The sequence below is a fragment of the Chelon labrosus genome (genome assembly GCF_963514085.1).
Source record: "Chelon labrosus genome assembly, chromosome: 24".
NCBI classification, from domain to species: Eukaryota; Metazoa; Chordata; class Actinopteri; order Mugiliformes; family Mugilidae; genus Chelon; species Chelon labrosus.
In genome coordinates, this window is record NC_140357.1 from 10,984,937 (window position 1) to 10,996,565 (window position 11,629).

At 48.7% G+C, this 11,629-nt stretch overlaps 1 protein-coding gene across 2 annotated transcripts; it reads left to right on the forward strand.

Annotated features, from left to right (window-relative positions):
* Positions 1-1,000: 1,000 nt before the first annotated feature.
* Positions 1,001-10,578, forward strand: LOC311509352 (SLAIN motif-containing protein 1-like). 2 transcript variants are annotated; one of them, XM_084574510.1, is made up of 10 exons: positions 1,001-1,491; positions 2,412-2,548; positions 6,275-6,409; positions 6,536-6,661; positions 7,252-7,410; positions 7,944-8,345; positions 8,573-8,584; positions 8,886-9,035; positions 9,122-9,449; positions 9,536-10,578. In XM_084574510.1, the coding sequence occupies exons 1-10, from the start codon at positions 1,097-1,099 to the stop codon at positions 9,609-9,611; spliced, it is 1,920 nt and encodes a 639-aa protein (XP_084430636.1). In that variant the 5' UTR covers positions 1,001-1,096; the 3' UTR covers positions 9,612-10,578. The 2 variants fall into 2 exon arrangements, with proteins under 2 accessions (XP_084430636.1, XP_084430637.1); XM_084574511.1 differs by lacking the exon at positions 8,573-8,584.
* Positions 10,579-11,629: the final 1,051 nt, after the last annotated feature.

Consider the following 11,629-nt stretch of genomic DNA (forward strand, 5'->3'; position numbering starts at 1 on the left):
ATTTCCACTAAAGTACTTATTTAATTTAATCGAAATTGACGTGGTAGAAACGGAGAAATCCTGTGATTTCTTCTAAAAAAAAAAAACACCGGCTGCCTACATTACCCAGAGTGCAACGGTGACAGCGTCGGCTGGACAGTCGAGTGTTCGGGCGAGTTCGGATCATGATTCGGGAACGTTCGGCTCCGTTTGTAGCATGTAGCCGTTAGCCTCCAACGGTCGGGATGAGGAGCGGGTTAAAGAGGTCTGGTAAGTTTAACTATCACCCTTAACCGAAACTTTATTAATTAATATGTTAATTAATTACATTGCGTGTTAATTGTGTGTAAAACGCCCAAATAAACCCAATGAGACAATATAGGTGCTCGTATTACTTGTTTTGTACGACCAACGGTATAAAACAAGATGAAACCGGCTGGAACAAGATATTTTTTTTTTTTAAAAACTTTATAATTGACTTTATTTTTAAATACAAATTAACTAAATTAGTTGTTTTGTTTAAAAAAAAAAAAAAAAAAAAAGGGAAAAATAAATTAACTTCCATTTTTCCATGTTGGTGCTATACCCAACTTCCGCCACTAGATGGCGCCAAATACTCATACACGTTTGACAGGTGCGTCTTTATTAAAGCTTCATCTCTTAATAATTAGGTCATCAATTAAATGGACGGTTATTAATAAGTAAGCTAAGTTAAAAGCCGTGTATTTCTTTTGATAGGAGCAAAAAAAAAATGTGTGCAAATGTATTTATGTGTCCCGTAATTAGGTTTAGTCTCATAATAAAGACTTATTTAAAGGGCTGGGAATTAGCCCCACGTTTCGGACGCGCAGGTGTAGTAATCAGCACCTCCAGTCAGGAAGGTGGAGGCTTGGTTGTGTGGGTGTGTGCGCGCCGGAGGAGGGGTGGAGTCATATAGGCTCCCGCTGGGGTGACTTGTCCAGACAGCCGCGCTAGACGGAGATTACTCCCGCTGCCGAATAGTGAGAGGGCGACGGGTCAGAGCCGGGAGCGCCGCAGTCCTCCATTCGTGATCCGGACCTGGAGCTGGGGAGGAGGCGGCCGCTGCTGCTGCTGCTGTCAGATTCGTGGTCCCCAAATGGAGGCAGCCGTGCTGAACCCCGCCGTAATAATGACGGAGGTGGACTGCAACAGCAACACCCTGAACGCCGAGCTGGAGGTGAAGAAGCTGCAGGAGCTGGTGCGGAAGCTGGAGCGGCAGAACGAGCAGCTGCGGACCCGGGCCGGAGGAGGAGGAGGAGGATACTGCCTCCCCAGCCCGCTGCCCACCTTGCTCTGCCAGTCGTCCTTGGGCTCATTCGAGGAGCCGTACGAGTATTTCCACCCGCACAGCGCCGGGGATGGAGCGTCTGCAGCGGGGGAGGAGGAAGAAGAGGAAGATGAGGAGGATCTATCCGAACCATCGGTCCTGGATGAGCTGGAGCTGCTAGATTTGGATTCTCTGAGCTGCTCACACGAGTCAGATGAAACATGGTAACTGCCTAGTTTAAATACACAACCATTTGTTCCTTTTAAAGTCTTGAATGATAATAATTGACACTCATATCTGTGTGTGAGCTTTGTTTTCAGCCTCCTGCAATGCCCAGACAAAGCCACATGGAAGTTAATTAGCCAGCTGAGGAGAGGCCACTTGTTATCAGGCTGCGTGGAGCTGGCCCCCCCTGAGATAAAACAAGCTTTAGGGACGCGTTTACCCTGTTCTGCACGCACCGAAACAACCTCAGATGGGTTTTCAGTGGAAGAAGACAGGTTCAGATTGAGGAAGTGCCGTTTTGCTGATTGTGCCGCGTTCAAAAGGAAGTGTCACTTCCTATTGAACGCGGCACAGTTTTTTTTCTGTCTTTGTGTGTCCAGGAATAGTAACAGAGGTGTGTGTGTGTCCCCCTCAGGTCAGACTCTCACCTGATGTCGGCGAAGGTTTTAAATCTATAATTCAGATGCTTCCATGTCGCCAAACGGAGGCGAAGGGGGCTCAGGCTGTCAGGATAATCTGATTCCACTCCACCGGAACAGAGCCGGCCTCTTTCTCATATCTAAAATAAATCTTAAGAGCACCTTTATATAAGCTCTAGGGTCAGAGATTTATCTTTTATTTTCTGAGTCAGGAGGAGATGGAGTCTGAGTTTTGATCTGGGTTATTGAGGGATGTGTTGGTGTGCAGTGAAAAAGAGGAAGAAGATGTTTACGCCGCAGTTTCTCCTTTTTTTGTTATCACTTTTTCAACTCACGTCTCTGGATCAGTTCCGGGACACACTCTTCTCATAGCAGATGTTAGCTAACGTGCTCAACTCCCTTTCCACAACCTTTAAGTTTCATTATGTTTCTTGTCGCCCCATCACAGCCCACTCAAATATACCAACTCTCAACACTTCAACCTTCTGTCTCCCTCCCAGGTTATACGTGGCGTCAAGGGCCCGAGACGCCAGCAGCGACTCCCTCACGCCCCTGCAGTGGTGCCGGCAGGTTCTGGACAGCCCGAAGTCGGACGTGGAGGCCGCCAGGCGCTCGCTGTCCCTCCGGCTGGAGCAAGGTACGGCTTGGTTGTTTGCGCACATTTGGAAGAAGAGAGAATCGGGGCACAACAAAAGGCTGTCGAGACACGTGGCTGTGCGTCTGATTAATGTAGTCGGCAAAATTTAAAAGTTGCTGAATTAAGACCAGATAGTTTGATGCAAGCAGAAACTGAGGCTGCTGTGTAGAGGAAGCTCTGGTTGGTGATAGAGAGCTCAGAAGACAAGAAAACGACGCAAGAAAAGGTCAGCAAGCTTCCCACAAACGTACACGAGAAAATATGATTCATGATCCCGCCTTAAAAGCAAAAGCTTCGTCACATTTTTCTGTCCTGCACGGTGTTTTGTTTCTGCTGTCACTAAAAACCAGAGGCTGAGACGGCAGATTCATTTGCAGGATGCTGCTCGTCTTCAGGGCACGTTTTAAACCGACGTGAACAGCTTTCAGGCGCCTCGACGAGGAATCCAAAGTGAAGAACTCACTCACTCACATGCACCTACTTGTCTCGCTCACCATAAATCCTGGCCAGGGAGAAGTGCTAAACTGTTATCGGTCCAGACTTTATCGCTGTGTGCTCTCGGCGACTTGTGGAGGAAGCAGCTTGGCACCAGCACTGATGCAGCTTCTCAGAACTCAACCTTTATGTCTCACCAAAACACTTTAAGTGCTTAATTATTCTGTTATTTCCTGTGGCGCGTTCACACCGGCAGCGAGAGATCGACGAGCTACAACACATTTTCACTGGAAGCTGGTGACGTAAAGCGACTAGATGACGCCCTGTTGGACCCTGTTAGTGAGAGGGATCACGTTAAACCAGCGTACAAGACGAGAGGTTTATCTGGAATGAATAAAACTTAGATTAACTGATCGGTACGATTCAGAAGAGGCCGAACCTTTGTGTGTTTCTTTACCTCTTCCTGTTTCTCCTCTTACATGATGAATCCAGGCGACTGCCCCCTGCTGGTGTGGAGAGTTAGTTCATGCTAGCTGTCTCCGCTCTCTGGCGTCTTTGAGGTGCGTTCAAGTGCAACTAACGGTCGGTTTGATAAGTCTGGGCCTCGAAGTTCAGTTTTCCCACTTCCTCCTGGAAATAGACGTCAAAGAAGTGTCTGACGGCACTATTATCAGTTAAACTTGTAGCTTTAACAACCTTTATTGCCGTTCTACCTTTTGTAGAGGCGGTAATGAGTCTGAAATTGGATCACCTTCGTCACCCCCCCCCCCCGCGTCTAACACACGCTGTAATCTGTCCGCTCCTCCTCATCACACTAAGCTGATCAGAGCCAGGTCAGCCGATCTGTGCGTCTGCCTCCGTTACATAAAGCGACGCCTGAGAGCAAGGAAGCTGACGTGAGGAAGTGAAACCAGGAGGCGGGAAGCTGAAGTAGTACATCAGCGTTGTCACGGTTACCTCACGGGGCCTTTAAAAAAAATAGATTTCACAGGTCTCGTCGTGTTTATTGACGGCCACACTGATGAACACAGATCAGGACGATGGCGTCTTGGTTGAAGTGTGTGTGTGAACGGAGGCGGCGGCGGCTCCCACGGCCTCGGGTAAACCGGCGGCTTAGCGCCCCGGAGCCGTTAATGAGAGGAGATGGCGGCGGACTCACCGGGACGTGGGCGCGTTTGAGATAAAGTCGTCGGCTGCAGCGTTAAACTTTTACTATAACTTGAAACTATACTGTTAATCTTTAATTTTATGCAAAAATGTATATTTTAATCCTAATTTACTGAATGAAACACTGCATTTACATAAAATTAGCCTCTATTTAGATGTTTAGATTCATAATTGAGGCTGTCTTTCTTGAAATAATCTGGTTTGCAGCTAAACCGAGGCGTCACATTGTGCTTCAGGAAACATTTTCTCACATTTTATAGAGCAAATCCTCAATTGACCTTTGGCTAAGCCCCGCCCCCCTTAGTTACCGTTGCTACGTCCAACATTCTCTTCTGGGCTGTGGTTTTCTGGTTATCTATAAGGCTCTGGTATCAATATCAAGGAGCAACACTGTTCATGCAAAGCTGGGTACGTCTCTATTCACTTCTATAATCGTTATTACGAAGCAAACGGACTAACGTTACGCACGTATAAAGCCGAAATTATGCTTCCGCGTTGACACAGCGCGTCCGTGCGTACGGACCTATTACGGACCTATTGCGACCTTGCGGACCTTGCTCCAACGCCAGTCTCTCTGTCTCGGTGTCTATCGTTCACTGTGACTACGGCAAAAGCGGGAAGGTAAATAACGAGGCGAGATAGTCACAAGAGTGTCGGTCGGTCGGTCACAAAAAACCATAGCGCCCTCTACCGGTGTGGCATGCATTTCGACACGTAAACCCCACGCAGAACCATCACGGTCTCACACTGCATCCAAGCAACTGCGTGGCCATTGCGTGACCATTGCGTGATCACTACGCGGAAGCATAATTCAACCTTTACGTTGTATTTCTTCAGCGTGTGCTAGCGTATCAACAACTATGCAACTTAAGCTATAACGGTGATGTTTTGGTTAGCTCCACAGGGTTTTGCGCGCACATCATTGGGCTTATCCATACCCTGGATGCTGTATATATACCGACAGTATAGCCTGCCGAGACCGAAAATATGAGACGCCTGCGTTAAAGTCAATGGAGCGCTGTGGAAAAAGTGTCGGACCCCTGTGGGAGCTCTCTTGGCTGTGATTGGTCAATCTACATTCTAGGGCGGGGCTTAGCCAAAGGTCAATTAGCTGTTTATTCTTTAGGGATAGCAAAGTGCATTTATAACTGATTAAATCCCAACAGTCTTTAGGTCACTTCTTCTTCTTCTTCTTCTACTATTTAATATGTCGCTGTAACGTCTACTGTCGTGTTGCTCCTCTGGGAAGATAAGACTTTAAAACCTCTCTCTGTGTCTCTTTGCCAAAAACAAACTCCTTTTTTAATGGCCTGTACAGGAGCACGTCGCCATGTCGGGATATCCGGGTCGCGGCTGTCGACCTCTCGACCCCCCCCCCCCGTCTCCCCCGTCTCCCCCGTCCTCTGAAGTTGCACCAGCCGAGCGGCTTGTTGCATCAGAGGCGGCGAAGCTTCACTCGAGGAGCTGCAGAGGAATCCTCCCACCACCAGCTTGGCCCTGCAATCTCTCCCTCTCCTCTCCCTCCCGCCCGCCTGAGGTTGAGCGAGCGAAATGGAGAGCCGTTGCCATAGAAACGGTTTACATAAAAGGAATGCCCCCCCCCCTCTCCCTCTCTTTTCGTAGCTAAGTGGCTTACATTGGCATTGACAGGTAACCGAGAGAAATCCTCTTCCTGCTTCACTAACTCACTCTGCACTAAAAGATGCGCCGCCTTTGTTCCCCACATATCGTCTTCATGCTCATATCTCGCAGGCTTCAAACCAGCTCCCCCACCTCTCTTCTCTTTCTCTATGAATAGCAGCAGAGGTGTGTGTTTTTGTGTGTGTGTCGCTCTGCGTTTTGTGTGCCAGGTACGGCCGGCAGCAGCAGCAGCAGCAGCAGCAGCAGCAGCAGCAGCAGCAGCGTCGTTGAACGCAGCTTTGTGCTCAGTGTGGAGCTGCTGAATAGAGCAGCTAGTGACAGACACTGCTGGTGAGGTAACGGCTGCACAGCACAGAGCCGTGGATTCAGCCAGATGCGCCGTTTGTTTTGGGTCTTTGGATCGTTTTAACTTGCTGATTAACGCACGTTTGATGCTAACCGTTCTTCATGTCCCTGTTCCCCTCCGTCTCCCCCCCCCCTCAGTCTCCAGGTGGCGTAGCTCCCTGTCCAGTCCCTCCCCGTCCTCCACCCCTCTGAGTCGAGTCGCCGGAGTCTCCCCCATCGGTGCTTCCCCTCCGGCCAAACCCTGCTCCACCCCCCAGCCGTCTGAAAGACACGGTAGCCGAACAGGAAACATCGTTCTGTCGTTAGGCCTTGAAAGTGTTATCCATCTTCTCATTTCTGGAAGTGTAGCTGAAGCAAACTTAACCATCTTTACCTTCCCTCCCTCCTCTCGCTCCCCAGCCTCGGCTCCATCCTTCTCCTCCCCGCTCCACCCAGTCCTCCATCGGACCCTGAGCCCCATAGGGAAGGAGCTCTCCCCCGTAGCCGAGAGGATTCCCACGTTCCTCCCTCACCCGGCCAGCCGAAGTAAGACTCCTCCGGCGACGTTGCAACGAAAATCTATAGAATAACGTGCATGAAACACACTTTTTAGATGTTGTTTCAATGATTCACGGAGTAGAATGTTTTTTTGTTGCTCGTTATACGTGTGAGCTGAGTTACGTTTCGAGTGCATTATTAGTGGTGGAAAATTCTGAGCAGAGGGTAAAGCTGCAGGGAACAAGAGGAGCCTCGTTGGAATAAAAAAAAAAAGGGTTCAGCCCTGAAGGGAGGCAGCTCACTGGTCCCTGATTCCTTTGATGAGATATTTATCGCTGCAGATACGATCACAAATCCAACTTCCATCAACCAGACTCCAAAAAACAAGAGAGCCTGAAAAGTACCGATAATTAGAAAGCAGTCAATTAACTGAAGAGGTTGCTATAACCTCTCACATCATATTTCTGTCTCCCTCTGTGTAATAGGCTCTAATTCTGTGAGCAAGCATCACCCTCCATTAGTCTGGATCTTTATGTAGAGCACACTCTGAGGACTTTTCACATTAGAGCTGACGAACAGAGCTCAGATTGTCGGTGGCATGAGTCAAACTCTTTATTTATTTATTTGTGTGTGTGAAGACCGCAGCCTCCGATGCTCGGCCCTCAGCCCGCAGTCGTCCGTGGACAGCGACCTCGGCGCGTTGGAGGCGGACGACGACGACGACTCCTCCATCGCTCTGGGATACAAACTGCAAGACCTCACCGACGTCCAGGTCATGGCCCGGCTGCAGGAGGAGAGTAAGTCAAACGGGAGCGCTGGCGTCACAGAGCAGCTCTTTGCTCTGAGACGTGTAATTAAATCGCTAAATTAAAGGCTCCGCTCTCCCTTATTTTGGGTCGTACTTCAGCAGACCGCTTTAAAACCAAGCTGCTGCTGATAGTTGTTAGTTGCCGACTGTGTTTTCCTGCTCTGACGGATCAAAATGTGTTTTCTTTATAAAGAAAACTAATTATCGTGGTGCTCCTAAAGCTGAAGGCTGAACGTCGTGATGAAAATGTTGTAAATTCATATTTTATGTGCCAGTTTCTTGTGGTTGTCTCCGTGGTATTCACTTCTCCCGCTGTCCATCTGTCCCTATTGTTCCCTCCTTTCTAATAATTTAACATATGGCACCAGATCTCAGAGCCCATCGCTACTTCAGCTTCATTAACCCCAGGAGGTGATGATTGTGTGTGTCTGTGTGTGTGTTCTGGCTGTGTGTGTCTGTGTGTGTGTTCTGGCCCTGTGTGTGTGTGTTTTGCACGCCGGTCCTCATGTCTCGCTCCCCCAGGTCTAAGGCAGGACTACGCCAGCACGTCGTCCGTCCTGGCCAACCGGCGCAGCCAGAGCTTCACCTTCCAGCTCAGCCAGCTCAGCGCCGGCCCCGGCCTGGAGGAGGAAGACGAGGAGGAGGAGGAGGAGGACGACGAAGACTACGGCCTCCTGCCGCCGCCGCAGCCGCGCCTCACCCGCCTGCCGCACTCCCACACCTTCTCCAGCATGCGAGACTGGCGAAGAAGCACCAGCTCCCTCTGCACCCCTCCTTCCACCCCTTCCACGCCTCCGTACCCCTCCGCCGGGTTCGCCTTTCAACCTCAACCTCTGGGCCAGCCTCAGGGACTGGGACTTGGACTGGGACTGGGTCTGGGCAGCCCCTGCGCCGCCGAGTTGCAGGGATTCAGACCAGGATCAGGTAAATCATTTTATTCTGGAGTGGAGTCAAGAGGGAATACACTTAAACCAAAAAAACTCTCTGAGTTAGTGAAGATTACACAGAATATTAAACTGAACGGCACTAATCTGAGTTATCTCTGTGTGTCTGTGTTCTGTACGTGCAACATTCATGTGTGTATTTACTGTATATGTGTGTGTGTCGTTGGCCGTATTGTTTTGGGGAAACTCCTTCTTCATGGCAACCAGCCGAACACGAGAGTAAGTCTGCACCGCTTTACGCTACATTCAAACCACATTTAAACAACGTGTGTCCTCATGCGTCGAGGCCCCGGACTGACCCACGACGACGCTCTGACCGCTTGATAATAACTCCGTCTAAGCCTGTTGTACAACTCCGCTTAGAGCGCTCAGTCTGGCGTGTGTTTCCGTTCCAGGCCGGAGAGAGTTTGATGGGATTACAGTGTATATCTGTTTTACAGTAAAGCCATCTTAAAGGAGCAGGCCAGAGAGAAACCGTTTGGTGCAGCTCCTTAAACCTTCCCGTGTTCGTCTCCGACAGATAAGTTGCGGAGGAGCATGCCTAACCTCGTCCGAGCTCCCAGCGTGCCCAGTGTGCCCGTTCCGACCAATCCCAGCGCTTCCCCTTCTTTGCTTCGTAACAGCCAGAGTTTTGATTCGTCCAGCGGCCTGAACCGGCTGCAGTCCTCCAGTAAGACGCCACGATTACCGTTCACACTATTATGAGATTTAAATTTAAGATTAGCTGTCTTCTAATTATTTTTAATGCGTCCACAGTCCCCTCCCCAGGCCAGCTTCAAAACAGGGTCCAGAGCGTAGGGAACTTCTCCTCCTCGCTGTCGCGGCAGCCGCTGAAGGCCACCGCCTACGTCAGTCCCACCATCAAGGGCTCGGGCTCCATGCCGACATCCGCCAGCCTCCAGTCCCTGAACAGCGGCAGCAGCAGCGGGGGTAACAGCGGCATCCCCACGCTGAGCAAACCGGCCGGGGGGACGCCCACCAACTCCACCCCGACCACTCCTCGCAGCGGCCTGCCGCGCCCCGCCTCCTTCGTGGGCACCGTAGGCTCCGCCTCTCGCAGCAAAGTGGCCCAACCTGCACGAAGGTAAGGAGGAGGTAAAAAAAAAAAAATGTCCAGTGCTGCCTTTTAAATTTAAACTTGACCTGTTAACTTTTCCTGCGTCCTTTCAGTTTGCTGACGCCTCCAAAGAGCTTGTCCACCTTCAGCGCCCTCCGTGACGGCACCTGGAGAGACGGCTGCTACTGACGAAGGGATGCGGTGGCGCCCCCGCTGGCTGGGGTAACGCACTACACCTCGACATCGAGCTTTCCTCGGGGACCTCGGGATGGTTTTTGACCAAAAAAAAATAACAGCGGGGGGGGGGTGACGTTAAATCGGAGATCCTGCGTAGAATCGTCACGTGAACTGAATTTCTGGATTCTGGTGTTTGACCTACAATCTGCGAGCTCGGACCGTGCCAAGGGGGAGCTGCTCCCTGTTGCTCTTGTGCAATAAACGACTGGCTGTGGGGCACCAGTAATATTTTAACCCGCTGAAGAGGGCTGCCAGTTTTTATGATACTGTACTTATTTATATATTTATTTATTTATTTTAATGAAACAGTTTTGACTAATCAGGTGTTTTTTTTTTTTTCCCTGTGGCAACAAGCGCCAACGATGCTGCTAAAATGGAATCATTCCCCGTGAGGTTTGGGCATATTTGGTCTAATTTTTACAAGCGAGATATTAAAGTATGTATTCGTGTGTAAAGCTAACTATTAAGTGCGTACGTATCTACTGATTGATGCAATATTCAATTTTTAACTGTGCGTCTCGACCAAAATGGAAAAACATCTGAATGCGTTTACAGAACTGTCTCACTGTCACTTACACTTTGAAACTAGTTTGAGCGATAACTGTTCTTGTTGCACTTTGTACACACTTCCCGATATTTCCATATTTACCAATGTTTGCACTTCTTTTGCATTTGACTTTCAAACGGCTGTTCCACACACACACACACACACGCGCGGCGTTATGTAGCACCCTTCGTTTGTTAATACTTCACCTGTGTTTTTTAAAAGGCCGTCACCGTGACACCTCTCCACCCGATCCTGCCACTTTTGTTACTGTGAATGACTGAGTGAGTGAAACATTTTAATAAATTAAAATAAAGCCCTTGGTTAGTTTGGAAAATAAAATAAAACCTTCTAAACTAAAGGCGTCTTTTTGAATGTGTCTGTTGAACGATCTCAGATGTGACAACAAAACACCCCTTATACTCTACCCTACTTGGTACAGTCTGAATATAAGAGCAGAAAATGCTAATTTCAGGTCAATTCATTTCCTAAATAATGTTGTAGCTAACGTCTCATTCATTTATAGGCTCAAACAGGAAGTCTTTGTCACATGTGCTTCCTCCCAAACCACTTGATTAAAGATTAAGACCATTCACTCGAAATAATACCAGAGTTTTGAAGAAAATAAAGAATGTCAAAACATTTGGCTTCAAGCTAGTTACCTAACCAGGTGGACCAGACACTCTGGTTGTCCTTTATCTGTCTTGGTGTCTCTTAATTGTGTTTTACTGGCTTAATTGTCTTTTAAGTTGCAACTTCACTTAAGTTTAACTGGTCTTGTGGTGCATAGCTCTTACTTATACCGCTGCAGTGTGCTCCAGGAGCTGGATTCAAACCAGATCTGGGCGTCGCTGGCGGCTTAAAGTCACAAATGAAGCCACCACTCCTCCAAGTCCCCTTCGCCTTTTCAAGTTTTTCCTCCGGGCTCTTTTCGATCTTTGCTTTGACTGCTGGGATTCAAAATTCACCGACTCCCGTGAGAGATGGACCCACATCTTCAGAGTCTCCAAGATGTCTTCTAAACAGTCTGAGCCGTCTAGTCACATGTTGTCAGTGTTTCCTTTTGGCTGTCTAACTTTAAAATGTTGTGAGCAGCGAAACACAAGTCTCCAGAACACTTGGGCGTTAAACAGCAACAATTTCAAGGATCAAACCAGTCGCCTCCCAGTCCTTTGAGGTAGGTTTTGAAAGTGCAAACAGCTCTGGCTCAGGGTTGATTAAAAACTTGTCGCTCATTTACCGGTAAATAATAAAAATATGAGACTGTAGGTGTAATAAAATACTGAGCTAAAATGCAGCAGTCGATGAATATCAGTGTTATTATTAGATGTGGACAGTTGTAGTTACAGACAGTGACGACTGGAGGGCAGTGATCGTGATGGTTTAAAGAACACTTCCTGTCCTCTGTTCATTAAATGGTTCAATA